The sequence below is a fragment of the Diadema setosum genome, chromosome 9 (genome assembly GCF_964275005.1).
Source record: "Diadema setosum chromosome 9, eeDiaSeto1, whole genome shotgun sequence".
Classification (NCBI taxonomy): Eukaryota; Metazoa; Echinodermata; class Echinoidea; order Diadematoida; family Diadematidae; genus Diadema; species Diadema setosum.
The window spans coordinates 12496032-12517436 of record NC_092693.1 but is presented as its reverse complement, the minus strand read 5'-3'; the positions used below and the strand labels follow the sequence as shown (position 1 = coordinate 12517436).

General features: G+C 42.6%; 2 protein-coding genes across 2 annotated transcripts in view; one reads left to right on the top strand and one right to left on the bottom strand.

Moving 5' to 3' along the window:
* LOC140233046 (polycystin-1-like protein 2) overlaps positions 1-21405 on the top strand; it is a 72176-nt gene that overhangs the window by 38219 nt on the left and 12552 nt on the right. The window contains exons 7-20 of the mRNA XM_072313155.1: positions 10530-10713; positions 11169-11321; positions 11670-11859; positions 12734-12987; positions 13310-13540; positions 14333-14478; positions 15037-15240; positions 15677-15802; positions 16576-16794; positions 17251-17517; positions 17775-17880; positions 18385-18711; positions 20091-20239; positions 21011-21241. Of these exons, the coding sequence (XP_072169256.1) occupies positions 10530-10713; positions 11169-11321; positions 11670-11859; positions 12734-12987; positions 13310-13540; positions 14333-14478; positions 15037-15240; positions 15677-15802; positions 16576-16794; positions 17251-17517; positions 17775-17880; positions 18385-18711; positions 20091-20239; positions 21011-21241 (2787 nt within the window). The remainder of the gene's footprint in view (positions 1-10529; positions 10714-11168; positions 11322-11669; positions 11860-12733; positions 12988-13309; positions 13541-14332; positions 14479-15036; positions 15241-15676; positions 15803-16575; positions 16795-17250; positions 17518-17774; positions 17881-18384; positions 18712-20090; positions 20240-21010; positions 21242-21405) is intronic.
* Positions 3353-6913, bottom strand: LOC140232711 (uncharacterized). Its single transcript, XM_072312828.1, has one exon. It carries the CDS (start codon positions 6911-6913, stop codon positions 3353-3355), a length of 3561 nt encoding a protein of 1186 aa, XP_072168929.1.

The following is a 21405-nucleotide window of genomic DNA, read 5'->3' as shown; positions in this document are numbered from 1 at the left end:
TTTGCGGCCAATACAGATATTCTCTGGCCCTTCTCAGTGTTCCATCAATGCCATTGTGTCCAATGTGAAGATCCTCCTTGATCTTCGGTCTCATTGCTTTTGGAACAATCAAACGTTCTCCACGAAAAATCAGCCCATCTTGCACTGACAATTCATCTCTAAAATTGAAGTAGGGCTTCACCATCAGCGGCAGCTGACTTCTGTGTTCAGGCCATCCATCAAGGATTGTTTGTTTCAGTGCTTGCAGACTTGGATCCTCAGCTGTGAGATCTCTCATCTCTTGAAGATTTTGTTCAGGTAGGGTGAGGTGATTGACTGCATTCACCCTTTCAAGGTCTTCCTGGCCTTGTGCATATGGAAGTGTGGCTCGGCTGAGGGTGTCCGCCATGAGATTATCCTTGCCTTTCAAATAGCACACATCTATGTCATAGGCAAGTGCGCGTAGGAGCATCCCTTGTAGTCGCTTAGGGGCTCTGTCAAGAGGTTTACAGCAGATACTCTCTAGGGGCTTATGATCTGTGTAGATGATCACTTCACGGCCAAATGTGTATTGATTCCATTTCTCCAGTGCGAACACAATGCCAAGCATTTCCTTCTCTATGACAGAGTATCTCGTTTCAGTCTCGCTGAGGGCTCGGCTGGCATAGGCAATTGGTGTGCCGTCCTGCGTCATCACAGCTCCTAACCCACCGGCACTAGCATCAGTGTGGATCACCAGTTCTTTCTTTGCATCGTAGAAAGAGAGGACAGGGGCCTTGATCAACAAGTCCTTCAGTTCTTGGAAAGCTTTGTCACAGTTAGCATCCCATTTCCACACCACATCCTTGTGAGTCCGATTGTTCAGAGGTTGCATAACTTCAGTCAGTTTGGGCAGGTATCTGGCCAGATAGTTCACCATACCACGCAAACGATGAACGTCATCCTTGCATGTTGGTGGTTTCATGTTCACGATTGCCTCAACCTTGCAAGGATCAGGTTTCAGCCCAGAACCGGATACAACGTGGCCAAGAAACGTAATCTCTTTCAGACGGTATTGACATTTCTCTTTGTTCAGCACTATGCCCACAGATTGGCACCTCTGCAGAAGTTTGCGGAGTCTTTCATCATGCTCAGCATCACTGCTTCCCCAGATGATGATATCATCGGCCACACATTGTACTCCAGTGAGTCCATCAAGAGCTTGAAGGAGGCGTTTCTGGAAGATGTCGCTGCTGACCTTCAAACCAAATGGGAGTCGTTTCCATTTGTATCGTCCCCACGGTGTTGCGAAGGTGGTCAGCAGACTGGACTGCTCGTCAAGGGGACAGTGTAAGTAGCCATCTTTGAGGTCACATATTGAGAAGACAGTTGCATTTGAGAGCTGAGGCAGGATATCATCAAGAACAGGTAAGGGGTAATGTTCCCTTTTCAGAGATACATTCAGGGGTCTTGGGTCTAGGCACAAACGAACTTTTCCATTCTTCTTCTGTACTACAGCCATTTGGTTGACCCAGTCAGTAGGTACAGTGACTTCTTCAATGATTCCTCTGCCCTCTAATGTGTCAAGTTCTTCCTTGACCTTGGCCTTCAGAGATTCAGGGATAGTGCGAGCAGGCTTGATGCTAGGCTTTGCATCATCCTTCACGGTAAGATGAACATCTGATCCAGGAAGTGTACCAACTCTGGTAGACGAGAAGACATCAGGATAATCATCAGGTATGTGTGTCAAGCTTATGTTGTTCACCAGTTCCAGTGAGTCATAGTTCACTTTGATAAGATCCATTTTTTCTGCAGCTTTCTTGCTGATCAAAGGACGAAGATCATCTTCAACTATGACATAGTCGACATTGTATTTCTTTCCAGTGGCTGGATTTCTAGTTTTGACCTTGCATCTGCCCAGTGCTTGTAGTGTAGATTTGTTCCACATTTCAAGTTTGACTACTTCCTCTCTGATTTCATCCTTGGAAGTGAGAAAGCTCTTTGGCAGCAGGTTTACAGTAGATCCCGAGTCAATCTGAAATTGCACTCGTTCATCATGAATGATCATGTTGCACAGTATAGGGCCATCATGAGCTTCAATACAATTGACAGCATGATGTGTGACACAGCTAACGCTTTCAGCTGATGAGGATGCATCATCATTGTCTTCCTCAACTAGGTTTACAGTGTTGGCAGGACAGAGTTTTGAAATCCTGAAATGGTTTGGCTTCTTGCAAGCATTACACCTTTGACCCCAGGCAGGGCACATTTCTTTCTTCATTTCATGTTTCCTGCAGCAGAACTTGCACAACAATGTCTTTTTGCTATGCTGTGAAGAATCCTTGGGTGGTTTCTTTGTGAAGTTTGTAGAGTGGGCCTTGTATGACTTACTTGAAGACTTGTGGGAGCTTCCTTTAGCAATGGCATGGACCTCCCTACGCATTGACAACAGCTGAGAAGATGCAGCTTCCATCGCCTTACAGATATCAATGGCTTTAGTCAATGTCAAGTTGTCAACAGCCATGAGACTTTCCTGCATTCGCCTGTCACGTACACCCAGCAGTAGACGGTCCATAAGTAGCTTGTCAGCCATGCATTTACAAAATCCACAGGTTTTGCTCATATTGCGCAGGACACTGATGTACTCATCAATGCTTTCACCAGCATGTTGATCCCTTCTGTTGAACTGAAATCGTTCAAAGTATTCTCTGCATGAGCCCAAGAAGTGTGCATCTAGTTTTGTCAGAATGGTTGATGCTTTAGAACAGTCCTCACCAGGGGCAAATTCCATTCCGTTGTACACCTTGATACCTTCAGGTCCAAGACAGTGGAGCAACAGAGCTTTCTGATAACTCTGCTCTTGAGAATTGAGGTCAGTTAAGATGCAGTAATTGTCCCACATTTGCCGCCACATTTTCCAGTCCTGAGCAGCATTTTTTCCACTAGGGTGAAATTTTTCAGGAGGTTGAACATTGGGCCTTAGAAACTTAGATCTCGCACCTACAGAAGAAGTACCAGAAGCATCAGGACGGGCAGAAAGAGGAGTATCATTCCCATCCACTCGTTCAGCAGTATCAGATTCAGACATGATGCTAATCGGTGCTAGAGTTCTAACAGTAACAGCAAAAGACAGGTGTGGGACTTACCACTCAGTGGCGCTCAAAGCAGGCACAAAACATGTGAATTGTGGTCCAAATCAGATCCATTCTATCAGTTCACAGGACATTCCACGGTAGAAAAACAGTTTCTACACCGCTGCCACCATGTAACATTCTTGCTTTGCAACTCTTACAAGAATAAAAGACGGGTTCTTAGAATGGATTTAACAGAAACAGAGTGCCATGGTCTGTGGCTTTATTACAGTATATTGTGCTGCCCTCTACATGAATAAGCATTATAGTGTGAGATTTAACACATAGTACATAATGTCACACACGGGTATCTGCCAGTAGCCCTTGGCCAAATCGATCTTAGTGAAGAACTTTGCATTTCCTATCTCTGCCATCAGTTCTTCGATTTTTGGGATTGGTTCGTTGTCGACAACTGTCTTGGCGTTCAACTTCCTATAGTCGACGCAGAAGCGATTCTTCCCATCCTTTTTCTTTACAAGGACCACGGGGGATGCGTATGGCGATGTCGACCTTTCGATCACTCCCATCCTCAACATGGTGTCGACCTCCTGTCTGATGGTCTCCTTCAGTGACCGGGGGACTGGGTATGGGCGAGAACGTATCGGCTCGTTCGTTTTCAGTTCGATGGCGTGCTCGATGATGTCGGTCCGTCCTGGGACATCGGTCATGACATCCGAGAACTCCAGCAAGAGGGATTTTACCTCCTTCATCTTCTCCTCGTCTAGCTCGTCACTGCACTTCACGTCATGCACGCTTTCCGACGCTTCGATGGAGGGAAATGAGAGGGGCACCGATCCGTCATCATCTACCTGGTCGTCCACGACACTGACGTAGTTCGCCTCCAGTTGTCCCTGGTTTTCGTTCTCGAGGTCGTCGACTTTCTCGTCTTCTCTCCCAATGTACCGTTTCAGGAGATTGGCGTGGTAGGTCCTTTCCTTACCGTTCACTAGCAATCGGTAATCGTCTCTGGCAATTCGCTGCACGATTTCAAACGGACCTCGCCATTGCATTTGCAGCTTATTCCGCGTCGTCGGTAACAGGAGTAGCACTTTGTCGCCGCACTCGAAGCGTCTCTCCTTCGTCTTCACGTCAAAGTGTTTCTTGTACTTCCTTGATGCTTTGGACAGCTCCTCTTTGGCGAGTTCACACGTCTGTTCGAGTCGGTTTTGGAGATCGATGACGTACTGGTACGTAGTCTTCGTTTCCTCCTCAGGGATCTCCTTAGTCCACAGTTCTTTTAGCACAGTCATGGGTCCTCTCACCACTCGGCCGTACATGAGTTCGAAAGGAGAAAAGCCAAGGCTTTCGTGAGGTACCTCTCGATATGCGAAGAGAAGAGCTGGCAGGAAGCGGTCCCAATCACGAGGTCGCTCCTGGCACATCCTCCTCAGCATCTGTTTCAAAGTGCCGTTGAATCTCTCGCAGGCGCCGTTCGCCATCGGGTGGTATGGTGTCGTGTGAAATTGCTTCACTCCCAGGAGTTGAGCTGCCTCTTTCATCACACCTGAAACGAATTGAGTGCCGTTATCAGAGAGTATCTCATTAGGAATGCCTAACCTCGAGAATACTTCAACTAACGCCTCTGCTACCCGTTCTGCTTCGATTCGTGGTAACGCTACCGCCTCTGGGTATCTAGTTGCAAGATCGATTATCGTCAAGATATATCGATTCCCTCTCTCGGTGATCGGTTCAAGTGGTCCGATCAAATCGACCGCCACTCTACGGAAACATGTATCAATCAAAGGGGGGATGGTCAGGGGTACTTTCCCTATCTTACCCTTTGGCGTGGTGCGTTGACATGAATCGCATGATGCACAGTAACGCTTGACATCGGCTTGAATCCCTGGCCAATAGAAGTGGGCGAGAATCCGGTCAGCCGTCTTCTTCGTCTGCAGGTGACCTGCTAGAGGGGAGTCGTGAGCTAGTCGGAGTACTTCACTGCGATACGGCTGGGGCACCACTAGCTGCGTGAATGTCTTTCCTCTCTCGACGTAGGGAGACCTGTATTCACGGAAGAGAAGATTGTCACGACAAAAATATCTGACCTCACTTCCTTTCCCTACAGCCTTAGCCTCACCTTTCTCCGCCAACTTTCGAAGTTTCTCCAGCGTAGCATCTCGTGCCTGCTCTCTGATCATCTCCTCCCTGGTTGCAGTGATCGTCGGCTGGTCTGCTGATCCTAGTCTCTTCCACGGCCGTTCCTTCGATTTCCTCATGCCTCTTGTCTCTACTGCTGCACTTTCGTTGGTTGTAGGTAGGGGTGTTGGTAACTGCTTCACACTCTCGTCAGTGTGGGGACGATCACGACTGTCGGAGGTCGTTGTGATGCCGTTCTGCGTTGTCCCTTTCGAAGACTCTGCTTCCGCGGACTCTGCCTCTGAACCGGAGGTCGTCATCTCGTCAGCTGACGGCTTCTCCCTAGCATCCTCTCCGCTCCATCCGATGTCCTCGTCGCCAGGCTGCCTAGCACCACTAACATTACCTATGATTAGATCGTAGATAGGATTCGTCATACATAAAGCATGTGTTGTTCCAACAAAGTATGGTGAATCGATTTCAACTTTTGCTAATGGCACTTTTCTCACAGTACCATCTATGAGCACACAAGTTTGAACCTCACCAGTCAGCTGAGACTCCTCTATCAGTTGACGTTTCACCACTACGGTGTTGCAACCAGTGTCTCTCAGCACCTTCACTCTTTTACCGTTTAACATACCTTCACATGTCGGCATGTCTGTGCCTACGTTACACCCACCACTAAGAAGGGGTAACTCGTGACCACACATCAGTTTAACAGAAGGTGTGCCACAAATATTCCCTCTCTCGTGAGCATCATGAGTAGGGCATACTCCTACCACACATGTTGCCCCCGTCTGTTTTGACTTTGGCACATACTGCTTGCTAGTTACTTTCGACTGGTCAGTTTTACGGTCTGGACACTTAGAAGCAAAATGTCCTTGCTTACCACAGACAAAGCAACCCTGGTTGTCACGTGACGTAGCGCCCCCTTTCTTTGCTTGGCTTGCTTCGTTGCCCTGGTTACGAGACTTATTATCGTCGCGTGCGCGTTTACCGGAGCCGCCATGCCCGTGTGCGTCCCGATACCGATCTGCGATATCTGCCATCTCTTTCACCGATCGTGGGTTTCTCTCACGAATGAAAACAGATAATCCACGATCACAACATTCGAGCAGCTGTTCACGCACCGTTAGCTCTAGTAGCCCTTCATAGGACTTACTTGTACCCGACATCTCTACCCATCTAGTAGCATATCCGGTTATGCGCGTTGCAAATTGCCCAAATGATTCGCCCATTTTCTGCCGCGCCTCTCGAAAACGTTTGCGAAAGCCTTCTTCAGTTAGCGCAAACTGCCGCAAGAGTGTATCTTTCAGACTTTCATAGTCGTCGGCTTCATTTGCCGGTAAGAGAGAATAAACTTGTAAAGCGCGCCCGGTCAAAAGGTTCCCCAATGCAGGAGCCCAGCATTCCTCTGGCCACTGACTTTGTTTTGCATATCTCTCAAAGCGCAACAGATAAGCGTCCAAATCGTCAGAGTCAGCGCGAAACGCCGGCAAGCTTGGTAAGCTACTCCTTACACTATTTGTTCCCTTCACATTGACACTCCTATATTGAGCTATTTCTAACTCAATCCTCTTTTGCTTGGTTATTTCTTCCCTCTGTACCTGTCTTTCATCTCTTTCTAACTTTTCATCTCGTCTCTTTTCTTCGAGATACTTGTCTCTTTCTGTGCGGGCAAACTCCACTAGTTCTGCACCTTGCAGTCCACAATCTTTACCTAACTGTACGTACTTCTCTAATTCCATTGTGATATCTTATACACACAACATGAGGTTAAATGAATCACGTCTCAAATTCTTGTATGAATAATCCCTGCCAAGTTCTCTCCAGCGGACGAGCCCCCAATTGTCACAGAATTTGCCCGATTTCCATCCTTATATATGGAAATAAACGGAACAAAGAAATTTTCATAACCTCTGAGAACTGTTGGTAGGCTGTAACTCATACAAGATGAAACGGAGGAAACAATGTGCATTCAGTTAACTCAAATATTTTAATTGTCTATAACTGACTATTGGTTTTACAGCAAATTATAAAAAGAGAAAAAACGAACATAAATTATTCCTGCTCAGTGGCTTTCTGGCTCTTAGGAGTTTATGTTTAACTTAAATTGGACTTATTTCACCTCGAATGGCTGTCACGGGTGTACGTTGCGTGACGATGGCTTATGACGACGATGTATGACGATGACAATGCAGGTCGATGACGATGTCGGTCGACGACGGGGCCCCGTTACGCTGGTGCTGGTATGGACTGTCGCGTGGTCTGTCGTAGCAACTCTTCGCGATTGCCGTTCGCGTGGTCGCTCTCCCGACGGACGTCTTAGCGGTGTCTCCTCAGCATCCAGGAATGAAGTTCAGTCGACAGTCTATGCTCCCTTACAGCCTCGGAGCTGGTCGACAGTCAACGACGCCTTTATGCAACTGCCTCTTGCAGTGTCAGTGGGCCCTTGACCCTTCGGGAAACCCGGAAACCCTTCAAATATCAAAATATTCAGATCACTTACAGCCAGAGCACTTGAGCACATTCATATTATCCTAATCAACGTTCAAATTACCTCATTATAAATATACAAATGTATCTCAGCTCATGCAACCATAAATAACAACCATTCTATATTCTATATCACATATTAACTGAAGCGTTTAACAATATTCACTCTCAATTCGAATATCAGTTACACAAACGAATTATGCCAATTGAATACATAAACATTTCAGAATTAATGCACTTACCACTATCTGTGGGTATCTCTAGTTAATACTGACTGGGGTGGCGGCCCCTGTCACCGTTACCGAGTGGCCATTCTCATGCAATGTGTCACGGAGACAGCACCACAGCGTGATGTCCCCTTCACGGCCTGATGTCATACTGCCGCTCCTTGCCACACATAGCACTACCGTGGCTCTACCGGGAGCGGTCTGGAATTTCTTCTATTGAAATGCTAAACAGTTTGCATCAATTTACATGCTTAAGTGCTAATTTACAAATTCCATGCAAATTGACCTCAGTGGAGGAGAGCGTCTGTCACTCCACTCGTGACAATAAGGATATCTGCCTGTGGCAGACCATTCAAAGTGAACTCAATTTTCTCTATCCTTTCTAAAGTTTTCAATTTTATATTCTATTGAGAAATTCTATGGTCATCCATTTTACATTTCGAACGAAAAAAATTAACCCGTAAATAACGAAAATACATGAATAAGAAGGAGAGCATTGCCAGTTTGCCGGTGCTGACAATGTGCTATTTGGCAGTGAGTTACAACGGGGAGGTGAGACTACTTCCCTGGTTACAATCAGCCTGCTGAGAAAGAGAGAGAGAGGGAGAGAGAGAGAGAGAGTGAGAGAGAGAGGGGGCGAGATGGGGGAGGGAGAAGGGGAGAGACAAAATGGAATGACAATAGTTCCAGTCACTGCAGTACAGGCATGCTCTGTCTGCATACGCTGAATGTCTACACTCACACACACACACGTACACACACACACACACACGCACCATGGAGCTACAAAACCAAAACAATCTCCTCCTCTCGCGGTGCCCCCCCCCCCCCCCCCCTCCTGTGGTGCTGTGGCGATGACTGATGCTTAGATTAGGCCAGGGTCAAGAAACAGGTGTTTTATATCTTTGATTTTAAGTCATTGATTGCCAAGATATGCACTGGCATTATTTACGGGGGTGTAGCCTCTTCAAACGAGAGATTTGCGTCATGGAACTTGGGAGTTCAGGCTGCGCATATTTGAGGTTTGCATGCGCGCACTAAAGTGCGTGCTCTAGTTTCTGCTAGGGCGAGGCGCGCCGTGCAGCTGAGGGTTTATGACGTAACAAAGGCTTCTATATTGGGAAATTGGGCGACTTTCAGCACACAATGCTATAAGTATGTATGGGTTGAAATCACTTCTATGGAAGAACAAGATCAGTGGTGGAAATGAGCTGCATGCTTGGTGGAGGTCTGTGCTCTCAGAGTGCTTCTGTAGTTTTGAATGTCTTCCTCTGTGAAAAATGTGAAATCAATGAAAGGAAAAAATATGGTACCTGGTAAATATTAATAGCTGTGCACATTATTCACACATGTACTATACAATGTATTACAGTAGCATATATTCACTCACAAAAAAACACTGATACATGTAAAGGAGTTAAAGAATCAGCAGACATAGTTTTACAAGATGTCTTGCAGAGTTCAATTAGTATTAGTATTAGTAGTATTATTACTATTAGTAGTAGTAGTAGTAGTAATAGTAGTAGAAGTAGCAATGATAATAATAATGATAATAGTGGCTACTTGTATAGCGCACAGGTCCGCTTTTTAGTGCTCATGGCGCTTCATAAATGAAAAGATAGATATAACACATGTTCAAACATGACAACAGAGAAGAAATGTTTTCGGGTCGTCCGTCCGTCCGTACGTACGTCCGTCCCATTTTGTTTTTGTCGATATCTCAAGAACCGTATGGTTGTTTTACATCAAACTTGGTATGAGGGTATATTCTGGGGGGATAATACTTTGTTTGAATTTTAGGGTCACGGGGTCGAAGGTCAAAGGTCACAGGTTATTTTGTGAAAAAAGGTTGAAAATTCATGTTTTTCTCCATATCTCGCAAATGGTTCAAGGTATCTTCATGGAACTTAGTATATATGCTTGTTCCAATGGGCACTGATTATCTAGGGAAGTTGGGGGTCATGGTTCAAAGGTCAGGGAGTCAAAGGTCAAGGTCAACTCCTCAAGGTATCACTACTTTCCTTATATATGCAATGCCTGAAGGTTTGTTTTTTTTTTTTAACTTGATGTATGCATGTATTACCCGATATATATTCTATGGGAAGTTTCTTGCCAAAAGGTCAAAGGTCAAAAGGTCAAAGGTCAAGTGAAAGTGTTGAATTGCACTTTTTCCTCCATATCTCAAAATGAACTCAAGGTATCATCATGAAACTTACATATTTATGCATGTTCTACCTAACAGTGATTCTCTTTGGAACTGTGAGGTCAAAGGTCAAAGGCCAGGTTTAGATAATGCTATTTTCCCATTGATACTGAAATTATACTTTTTCTCAATACCTTGAAAATTACTCAATGCATAAACTTATAAAAGGGTCAAAAGTCAAGTAAAAATCATCAGATCCCCAAATACCTGCACTCTGACATTTTTAATCATTCATCCAATTGAACTTAGTTCTAGGAAAGTGAACCTTCAGCACATTTGTGGCAAACCTGTCATTTTAATATTTTGCCAATTGTGTGAAACTGTCATCACACATTGTCAAGACATTGTACTATAGACCTATTAGGAGAACCATGCATTATGGCGGAGGCATATCAGTCGCCGTAGCGATATATCTAGTTTTGTTTTGTTTTTTGACAGTCATCACAAGTGATCATACCTAGCCACACCCTGGACATCGGTTCACACGACTTGAAGCTGCAAGTTCTGTCTGTGCACAGGCAGTCAGGGGAAGTGGTGGGTGACCGGAAAACCAGAGGCTGGTTGAGAATCGAGCCTTGCGACCTTGTGGCAGTCATCAAAGGAGGAGTGTCTCGGTCGCACAGTAAGTGTGGTGGTCGTTTTATATCAGGTGTCCCAAAGGAAACCCGTCAAGGCAGCATTTTATGAAACATGTCAGTCACTAGCAACTGTTTTGAGCTACTGAAATCCTTTGCCTCTGACTAGCTGAGACCAAATTTTTAGGTAAAAAAAATATCACTGACAAAACCCTTGATAATAAAAAAAGTGCCCTCCTAGAAATTCTTTGTTCCTTAAGAATCCCCAGAAAATCAAATGAACACTTGAAACATTTTGCTAGGTACAGAAAAATGATAAAAATGTTTTGAGTAGCTGAAAACTTCACCTCTTTAGAATTGCAATCTATGGTACCTCCACAGAAGCAGTTGTTCTGATCACAAACCTCTCATACCCGTGTTTTACTGTTTAGCCAAATTTTAATATGTGATGCACAAGTGTTCCAGCATGTTTGTGTGTGTTTGTGTATGTCTTTACTGTAAGGTGTCACTTCGGACCTTGTGGTGGATGGGACCTCATCCCATGACCCAAACAAAGCACAGGGCTCACATGGATCCTTGGCTTTTTCTTGGTACTGCTTACTGGCTGATAGTGACTCAACATATGAATCACTTGAAGAAGCCTTATCAAATTTTGGTAAGTACTTGTATATGGCAACTGAGTATGTCCTTTTGTTAAAGGTTTCATTGTTGTTGTTTTTTTTAATTTAAAACACCTGCATCAGAAATTCTTCCAATAACAAGCTAGGATCTGCTTCATCATTTTATAAAACAAATAATGCATCATTTTGTTCAAGCATTAGTGTAATTACCCACACTTGGTCCCTTCAAAACAGTCCAAGCACACCCTAAGCTATCACCTTGGGCATGTCGTGAACTGTTCCAAAGGTACCATGTGTGGACCATTCTTAATAATGCCCTCACTCACACTGATATGCATTTATTTGAATAATATTAACAATTTATGTCTTGTGTTTAATGGTAGACCCATGCTTTTCAGAAGAGGGTGCTGAGCTGAAGTCCAATACGTCCAAGCAGGTGATAAATGCTGAGAAATTGTTAGCTGACACCAGGATGGATTTCTGGCTGGTGATAGCAACGGAGCAAGGAGTCAGCCGCCCAGTACAGCAGAGGATAGCGGTAACTGCTGGATATTCTCCAGAAATCCTTATCAGGTATGAGCCATAAAAATATGTGAGATTCAACATTCAAATTTCAGAACAGTGCTGCAGAGGTGTGTGCCCCAATAAGTTTGATATCTCCGCCTCTGTCACTTTGTGGAGCCAGTCAAACCAGTTGCCTGTTTCATAGAGATTGATTGTAGGGTTGATCTCACAATCGTATCTGGGCAATTACCCCCTGGCGAAATACTGGTTAGTGGTAAGGTTAGAGTAAAGATTAGGATTAGGTTTAGGGTTAGGAGTTTGGGTTAGGATTAGGATTAGGGCCAGGGGAAGGGTCCAGAGTAATTGCCCAGGGGGTAATTGCCCTAGACCCGTAGATTTTTTCCACCCAAGAAAAAAAAATCATGAGGATTGATAACATTCAGCACAGGAAAATATGGGGTTAGACATGACTTTGTGACATTAGTATTGATTGGCTAAAGTCTTCACTATTGTGGTTATGTGCACTCTGAGTTTTACCTACTATAAGAGGAATTGTGCCGCATAATCGGATATAAAGTTGTTTCATATATTCATGGTGACCAAAGTAGGTAACAATGCTCATGGACAGGAACTCATAATATACTGCACTCTCTTTTTTCATTTGTGTTTTTATCAAAATAAGAAAGCTACATGTCAAAGTTCTGATTACCTTGAATATAGATTTGCTATGGCCAGCGTTTTTTTTTTTTTTTTCACAATATCTGTTGTGAAAGAGACAGAGACAAAAAGAGTCATAGCTGATGCAGGGGCAGATGCCCAAGGAAATCTTGTGCTTTTAGATAGAAAAGAGGAAATTGCATAGATATCATATTTGACAACAATTCTTGACCTGTAGGTAAATGCTGTCGATGTCATGCACTCTCTTTATATTTCTTCCTTCCAGCTGCCTGAGCAACTGTGACAGCTACCTAGATGTGGCTGAGCGGCTTGTTCTGCTGGCAACGTGCACCAGTTGTGAAGAGGGCCACGTAGACATATCATTTACTTGGCAGTACGTGGCTAGTCATTCCGATATTAGTGTGGATTTTGATTTTGTCGGCCAAACACTGACTGGACTCCATGGCAACCACTTGGTTGTCAAACCTTTCACCTTTGCATCAGTGGACGAAGCTGGCAGTGTCGTGTTTCGTGTGGAAGGTACGGCATGATTTAATGTAGCGTGGTAGTTGCATATATATTTCACACCTATTTTTTTATAATATGCCTGGCACACACTAAACACAAGTGAGTTTTGAACATAGAACAACATAAAAAAAGTGAAACCATTCAGAATTCAGATGAGAGATGGTTCAGACATTAAGCTGTTTATTTTTCTCACTGTTCATCCAAGTGACATTATGTTTGCCAGTTTCTCTGATTTGATAACAAAGTTTACAATGTGGTTGACACAGATGCTGTCATAACAACACATATCAAGTACCATTACCATTAATTATTGTATCACCACTTCTTCTCTTAGGTTCAGTGGGAAATTTCAGCACTCCAGGTTTCACAGAGTACAGCATCCACTTCAATGCCCCACCATCCCCTGGGGATTGCAGTGTGGAGCCCAGGGAGGGGCATTCCATACAGACACCCTTCACCATCGTTTGTCAGGACTTCGTGGATTCTGACCAGCCCCTTTCCTTTGAGATGCAGGTCTTCACCAATTTTGATTACACTGGGGGCAGATTTATCACTGATGTTCAAGGTGGGTGGGTGATGTAATGCTTCACAGTAATTGCTTGTCTAAAAAGGGGAGAATTTGCAGTGTGCTTTTTGTGTTGCTTGTGACTTTTGTCATGGAGGAGGAAAAAATCCAAAGGATAAAGAAATTCAAAATGATCTTAATGTGCTTTACACTTAACACTGTCCTATAAACTAACAAAGTTTCCTCAGTGACTGGTGCTTTACACTTAGACACCATACTATTAACTAACAAAGTTTCCTCATTGACTGGTGCTTTAGACTTAAACACCATACTATAAACTAACACAGTTTCCTCAGCGACTGGCACTTTACACTTAAACACAGTACTCTTAACGCAAAGATTTTCCTTTGTGGCTGAAACTTATGTGATGTCTTAAAGTCATGTTCAGAACCTTGTCAGTTGACCTCTGGAGAAAATTTGAATAAAATGTATTTCTTGAATGTCAGTATTCACCTTAAAAGTCTTGAATGCAAGGGAAACTTTTGGACAAAAGGTGAATGTTGCAAATCAATCTTTTCTAAGTAAATTCTTCTTGAGCAAGATAAGATTTTGTGCATGGGTGAATAATGTCACACTTGCTTTTGCTCCTCAGCTATGTTAACTCCTCCACAGATACCGGTATTGTTATGTAAAATGGATGTTAATGATTTCTGCAGTGGATGTTATTCCCTATTCAAGATCTTGTAAGACCTTGTGTCATGTATGGACTGCCAAATTCATCTGCCCCACAAAATTATCATGTCTTCATCTTTCTTTTTGCCTTTAAAAAAAAAAAAAAAAAAAAAAAATCAGGTTTCCAACTCTATACAGGTAATGAGGCAAGACAAGAAGATCTTTCCCTGCCAGTAGGAGAGAAGGAAAAAGACTTTATGGTGTTGATCAAAGTAATTGTAATGGATGCATTCAAAGCCATGACAGCGGTCTACCTGAATGCTACAGTAAGCACACTATCTTTATTACTGTAAAAAAGAAGTGCATGTGAAATAATTGGTGGGAAGTTGACTCTTCAAACCCATGTTCTCTATAGTCTTTCAAAATGTTTGTAGATGTGAAGGAAAATATGATTCACTTTTCCCACTTCAAACAAATGGACCCTCAAGAATGTTGTACCAATGCTAGTGCAGCAGACATGTACATGCATTTATCATCAAGGAAAATGGCCACAGCTTTGATAGGAAGTGAAGAGATTTTGCCCCTGCAAGTTATGACCTCAGAAAATCTGGATAAATTTGAGATGATTGAGACACTGTTATGATTGTGAATTTGAACTCTGATGGCATTAAGGAACCACATGGAGTCTAGAATAGGGACATAAGTCCTAACTTTATATTTATGGACTACTGTTGTAATAGACTTGATTTGGCACATTGCCCCTTTACCCAGCCACGAGCATGCCCCCTCCTCCAACACTAACAATTAATAATTTTATCACCTATTTGAGGTTCTCCCTTCTGATCATGTTAATTGCTCAGAGCGTTTCTGCATTTTCTGTATAGGTCTATCAACCAGCAACGCAAGGTTTGGGTGACAACGGCACAGAACTGGTGAATATATCTTCTGCAGTTGACCTGAAGGTGAATACACTTTTGGCTGAAGGAAACACAGGACAGGCAACCCAGTTGATCAGTGCCTTAGGGTCAGTGCTCAACTCATTGGGAGAAACGGACGAGGATGGTGAGATGACCACACAACGGAGAGAGGTACTGTAAAACATATCCACTTCCACTACTGATATTTTTTTTTTTTTTTTTTTTTTAATGACTCGGCTGTGTAGGGTGCTGATGGCAGTATTTCTCTTCAAATGTTATTTGTATCTTCCAGCAAACCAGAGTGACCTCTTGTTCATAAGAATGTTTCAGTTAGTTTGTTCTACATATATGTCATAAGCTAGGCATGGCAGTTTTCTCTGACATGAGGGATGCATATGTTTTCATCTGGATGCATGCTTCTTTGCTTCATTCCATAGAGGACTTTTATCAATCATTTCACCAAGTGGCATTATTCGACCATTTTATTTTGCACCCTGAACTTTCTGCTGTTATAATGAAATTCATGACTGCTTTGTGACAGCTTTGTACACTTTTCCACTTGTATTCCAACCACTGGTATGCCAAATTTGTCATTCTCCAATGATAGATTCGTGAGGCCTTGATCGACAACATTGCAGAGATACCAGTAGAGTCTATGTCCTCCCTGAAGCAGAGCTCTGCTGCCTTGGCAGTCATCACCAGTAATGAGAAAGAAATAACCACTGATGTGCAGGTGTGTGTCTCATAAATGATATGAGCATTCATTTATGACATTCTGGAAGAAAGACATTTTTGGGTGATTGATTTTGTGTGCTTCATCGAGTAAGATGTATTTGTCGTTTAAATTTTACTGACTGTCAACATGCTCCCAGCAACAGTTTAATTTTATGTGGACAGAATATGGATAAAAACTTTTAGAAAATGTCTGGATGTCTTGCTGTGCTGGTATCACATTAGGTTTCACAATATTAAATATTTATGCATATATCCTGACATGGAATCCGCAGTCCTCTGCATTTATGACTTACACCCATTCTACATTTTGAAATGCAACCCCATTTGCACATTCTTATTTTAGCTCTTGCACGAAAATGATCTTAATTGTCCATTATTGTGCAATACAGGTACAAATGTAGTGACCATCATTTTCTAGGACATTCGGAGATGAAAAGAACGACCTTAAGTGTTGTATACTGTGTTTATACACGTTAGGCAAGGACTGCGGTATTATGTAATTGCCATGAAATGTTGCAGCTATATCCAGTGTAGTCCCTTATGACAGAACAGAAGTTACATGCAGTTTTGAAATATTGTTTTATATTTTTGTTATTCTAAAAGGTATTTGGTAAAGTCTGATTATCTGAAATGAATGCAGAAACAAAGTTATACAGAAACAGTGTCATAAATTGTTTATCTATTTCTCATTCTGTAGGGCAGAATAGATGAATTATGAGAACTCGTGTACAGACAGTTTGATGAAAGTATATTATATACTTCTGTGCACAGGTTAAGGCCACACAGACACTGTCTGAGATGTCGTCCTTTCTGAAGGTCCAATCACAGTCTGACAGTGAAGGTCAGGGGACCATAGAGTCAACTGGTACTGTGTTGGTCCAGGGTCTCTCCAATGTATTCAGTGCAGCAGAAGTGACTGAAAAACTGGCAGTGAATGGGTCTGATCTTGCAGCTGACAGCGAAGACTCTCAGAGACAAACAACAAATCAGGTATTATTGGTATATATCATTTTATATTGAGCTGCAATGTATTGGTACCATATGCTCACATGCCTCCTGCAGGTGTAAATGACTGACATGCTCCAACCATATAATTTATACTTTATTCTTACCATATACTACCACATACACTTTCTTAGTGTACTTGTAGGAAATGTAATCTTTTATGAAATTAACATTTTCATGCAGATGTAAAATTGCAGATGATGAATGACTTTTTAGCTGTAACATAAAGGATATCAGTGAAAAAAAATCTAAAAAAAAAAAAAAAAAATAGTTGGATTCCAGAATTCTCACTCAATATAAAAAGAAAGACCAAAACAACACAACATGATGATTTTATTGGGAAAGACAAGTTAACCATACTCAATGATTCTGTATCTTTCATGATATGCAAACTTTGGGATTTTTTCTTTTTTCTTTTTCTGCACATCCTGTCTGATCCAGGCTCGTAACTTTACCAAAGGGGCTCTGTCAGCCATCTCTGACATCCAGGATGCAGTCCTTGCCGGCAAGGTGCCACAGGAGGAGGCCACCATCATCACCTCCCAGTCACTCAGCCTTGCCGTTGCCAGGGTCAGCAAGGATCAGCTGACCACTGCGTCGCTGGCCGAGTCCGGCCCCGGAGGTTGGGGTGGGGTCAGCATGCCCAGGGATGGCGGCGACCTCGACGGCATTCTGGATGGTGTGGCTGAGGCGGCAGTCGACCTCCAGGTATATGCTCTGCCTAGTTGGTGCAGGGGCATTGACTCTTTTGTAGAAGTGATATAGCAAATTAAAGACATAATTATTGTTTACAATCTGACTCTTAATTACTACTGCTGCATGCTGCTATTGTAATTAGATATATTTGCATTCAGTCTATATTGGCTGCTTATTTCTGTTTGTTTCATAAACTGATATTCATTGCCAAGAGAATAGTGTGGTTGTTGGAGACAGGCTCTTGATCATAAAGAGTGTCTTCATTGCAGATATCATCATTAAAGTGGAATCCTTTCCAGTGGGGACAGGGTGGGGACACCGTCGATTCCAGCATTGTCGGCATTCAGATCAAGACAGGAGGGGACACTGTAACGGGTGAATTATCATTTCAATTTTCAATTTTAGTTTTGATTTTGATTCTCAATTTCATTCTTTATTGTCGATGTGGAAATCTATTATGCTTTTAAGTCTTACACATAAAACATCAAGTAAAGAATATAATCACAAGTCAAAAGACATTCATCATAAACACAGGTACTGTGGCTACCTCCCTCGGTACCACAGAAATATTTCTACTCCTGCTGTGTGGTGATAATCATATGCATGTGTTTGAAAAGTTATCATGAAGTGCACATTCTGTTGAAACAAGAAATGTTCATTAATTTTGTGAAGTAGAATCAGTGAAAGGTAGGTTTTTCTTCCTATCTAAGAGTCCTGTGACTATGTCAAATACAAATCTATTGACATTGATGATCCGTTCTGATTTTGATACCTAATTATAAGAACTTTAGGTCATATGTAAGATGAAGTTACTCCCAAGTACGTCATGAATACAGCATTTGTCAATGTCATTGCCCTCTTTCATTGTATTCCTTATAGTTGGCAATCTGTCCTCAGAAATCAGTGTCTACCTACCAACAAAGAACCTTCCGTCTCAGGAGCCGTTGCTGGTTGGCATCACCAGGGAGTATTCTGCCTCCCTCTTTGTCAACAAGTCTTCCTTGCCTGAGCAAGGAGGCGGTGGCAGTCTTCACCTGGTGATAGTTCCTCAAAACGAACCACTGGTGGCGCTCTCCATCTGCACGGCCAATATCACCATCAACATGACGACCTGTGTGGGTCAGATCTCAAGGGTATATGTATCGAGTGACCAGGACTCTGCAACTGTGAATTTCACATGGAGTGCAGTGAATGAGGACTTGCAAGGTATAATGCATTGATGGCATTCAGAGATTGCCTATGGAAAATTTTGCTCTGTCATTTCAACTTCCATGCAAATGTTCCATGATATTTAGAAAATTGTGCATTCAAAATGGTTTTGATTATTATCGATTTACAGTCAGTACATTCCAGAAAGGACATCATTACCTTAGTACAGCTAATATCTTGTACTGCTCATGTCATGTCATGTCTGTGTCACCAACATATAAAAACAAACTCATTCTCAGCACAATTATGCTTCTGCAAACAGATCAAGGTTACTCAAAAACTGGTATGTGGAGACTTTGTTGACATCATGGTGTCAAATGCTGCAACTCCTTGATATATATATTTTTATGCCTCCGCAATGAAGTGGCCGGAGGCATTATGTTTTCGGGTCGTCCGTCCGTCCGTCCCGTTTTGTTTTTGTCGATATCTCAAGAACCGTGTGGTGGTTTTACATCAAACTTGGTATGAGGGTATATCCTTGGGGGATAATACTTTGTGTGGATTTTAGGGTCACAGGGTCAAAGGTCAAAGGTCACAGGTTATTTTGTGAAAAAAAAATTGAAATTTCATGTTTTTCTCTATATCTCGCAAATGGTTCAAGGTATCTTCATGGAACTTAGTATATATGCTGGTACCAATGGGCAGTGATTATCTAGGGAAGTTGGGGTCATGGGTCAAAGGTCAGGGGGTCAAAGGTCAAGGTCAACTCCTCAAAATATCACTACTTTCCTTAAAATGCAATATGCCTGAAGGTTTTTGTTTTGTTTTAACTTGATGTATGCATGTATTACCCAATATATATTCTGTGGGAAGTTTCTTGCCAAAATGTCAAAGGTCAAAAGGTCAGAGGTCAAGTGAAAGTGCTGAATTGCACTTTTTCCTCCATATCTCAAAAGTAACTCAAGGTATCATCATGAAACTTACATATTTATGCATGTTCAACCTAACAGTGATTCTCTTTGGAACTGTGAGGTCAAAGGTCAAAGGCCAAGTTTAGATAATGCTATTTTCCCATTTGATACTGAAATTATACTTTTTCTCAATACCTTGAAAATTACTCAATACATAAACTTATAAAAGGGTCAAAAGTCAAGTGAAAATCATCAGTTCCCCAAATACCTGCACTCTGACATTTTAATCATTCATCCAATTGAACCTAGTTCTAGGAAAGTGAACATTCAGCACATTTGTGGCAAACCTGTCATTTTAATATTTTGCCAGTTGTGTGAAACTGTCATCACACATTGTCAAGACATTGTACTATAGACCTATTAGGAGAACCATGCATTATGGCGGAGGCATATCAGTCGCCATAGTGATATATATCTAGTTTCTCGTATTTCTCGATGCTCTGCTGTTATTTTCATCGACAAAAGAGTCAGACGGCATCCTCATCAGCCTGGCAGAGGAGACTGTTGACCTGGTGTACGAGAACGACAACATCACACTGTCAATCACCATGACGACATCGCAGTGCATCTTTTGGGATGATGACGAAGAAAGTTGGGATGGCAAGGGATGTAAGGTGAGCTATGTGCACTTGCTGCTTCTCTTCAGAGAAGCCATGTAAAGTCACTGAAGTTAAGCTGTTCATAAACCAACTGCCGAGTGCTCATTGTCAGTGAGTTAAATTTAAGGTTACAGTTGAAGTGGAAGATTCATTACATCCTTTTCCCGAGGAGAAATCTGGTTGAGCACATGATATTGCAACATGCACACTAAACCACTTTTGTTGATATCAGGTTATCACCTTTCAAGCAGTTCCAAGTCTACAAGCTGCCAAGATGGCATAGTAATAATACATGTAGCAACAGCAACAACAATAGCAGCAGCAGGAACAACAACTACAACTGCAGCAGCAGCAGCAACAATAACAACAATTAACAACACTTATTCAGTAGCACATAACACATGCCTGGGATGTGGTCTATTTAATGAAGTTTCTAACACACTTGTGTAGGTATTCTGAAATGAGATATTGGGCAAAAAAAAAAAAACAACACAAAAAACAACCACAACAACAACAAGAAAAAGAAACCCAAACGTAATGGTTAAAAACAGTAGATTACCCTCCAGAGGATTCTGGTGAGGGTAAAAAAAAGAAAGGATTACACAACACCAAGCACTTCTGTGAAATGATGTCAAGGGGGAGCCTACTTTGTTTTATGTACAGTAAAGACACCAGTTGTAAAGTTGATGCATTCTTTTTCCAATGGCATCTCAACATCTCAGAATAAAGGCATTCTTAAACTCTATTGAACTGTGGCCATGTACATGTATTGCTCGAACATGACAGGTTGGAGCGCGGTCCACCAGGGCCATGACGCACTGCGAATGCACCCACTTGACTTTCTTCGGCTCCTCCCTGCTCGTACCGCCCAACAAGATCAACCTCTTCAGCGACGCAAAGCTCTTCCTCACCTTTGTGGACAACCCGATAGTGGTGAGCATCGTTGCTGCCGTACTTGCTGCATACGTCCTCGTTGCTGTGTGGGCCAGGAGGAAAGACAGACAAGACGCCGCCAAGGTATTATTGTGCGGAAAATCAGATGCCATCCAAATTTTCACGAACATCCATTTTCTGATATGATACTCTGCTCATTTAAGGTTGACTGTGTATAGTTTATTTAGCACATTGAATATAAAGCTCTAATGCTGTGTTGAGTTTGATTATGATTCAGGCGACTCCAC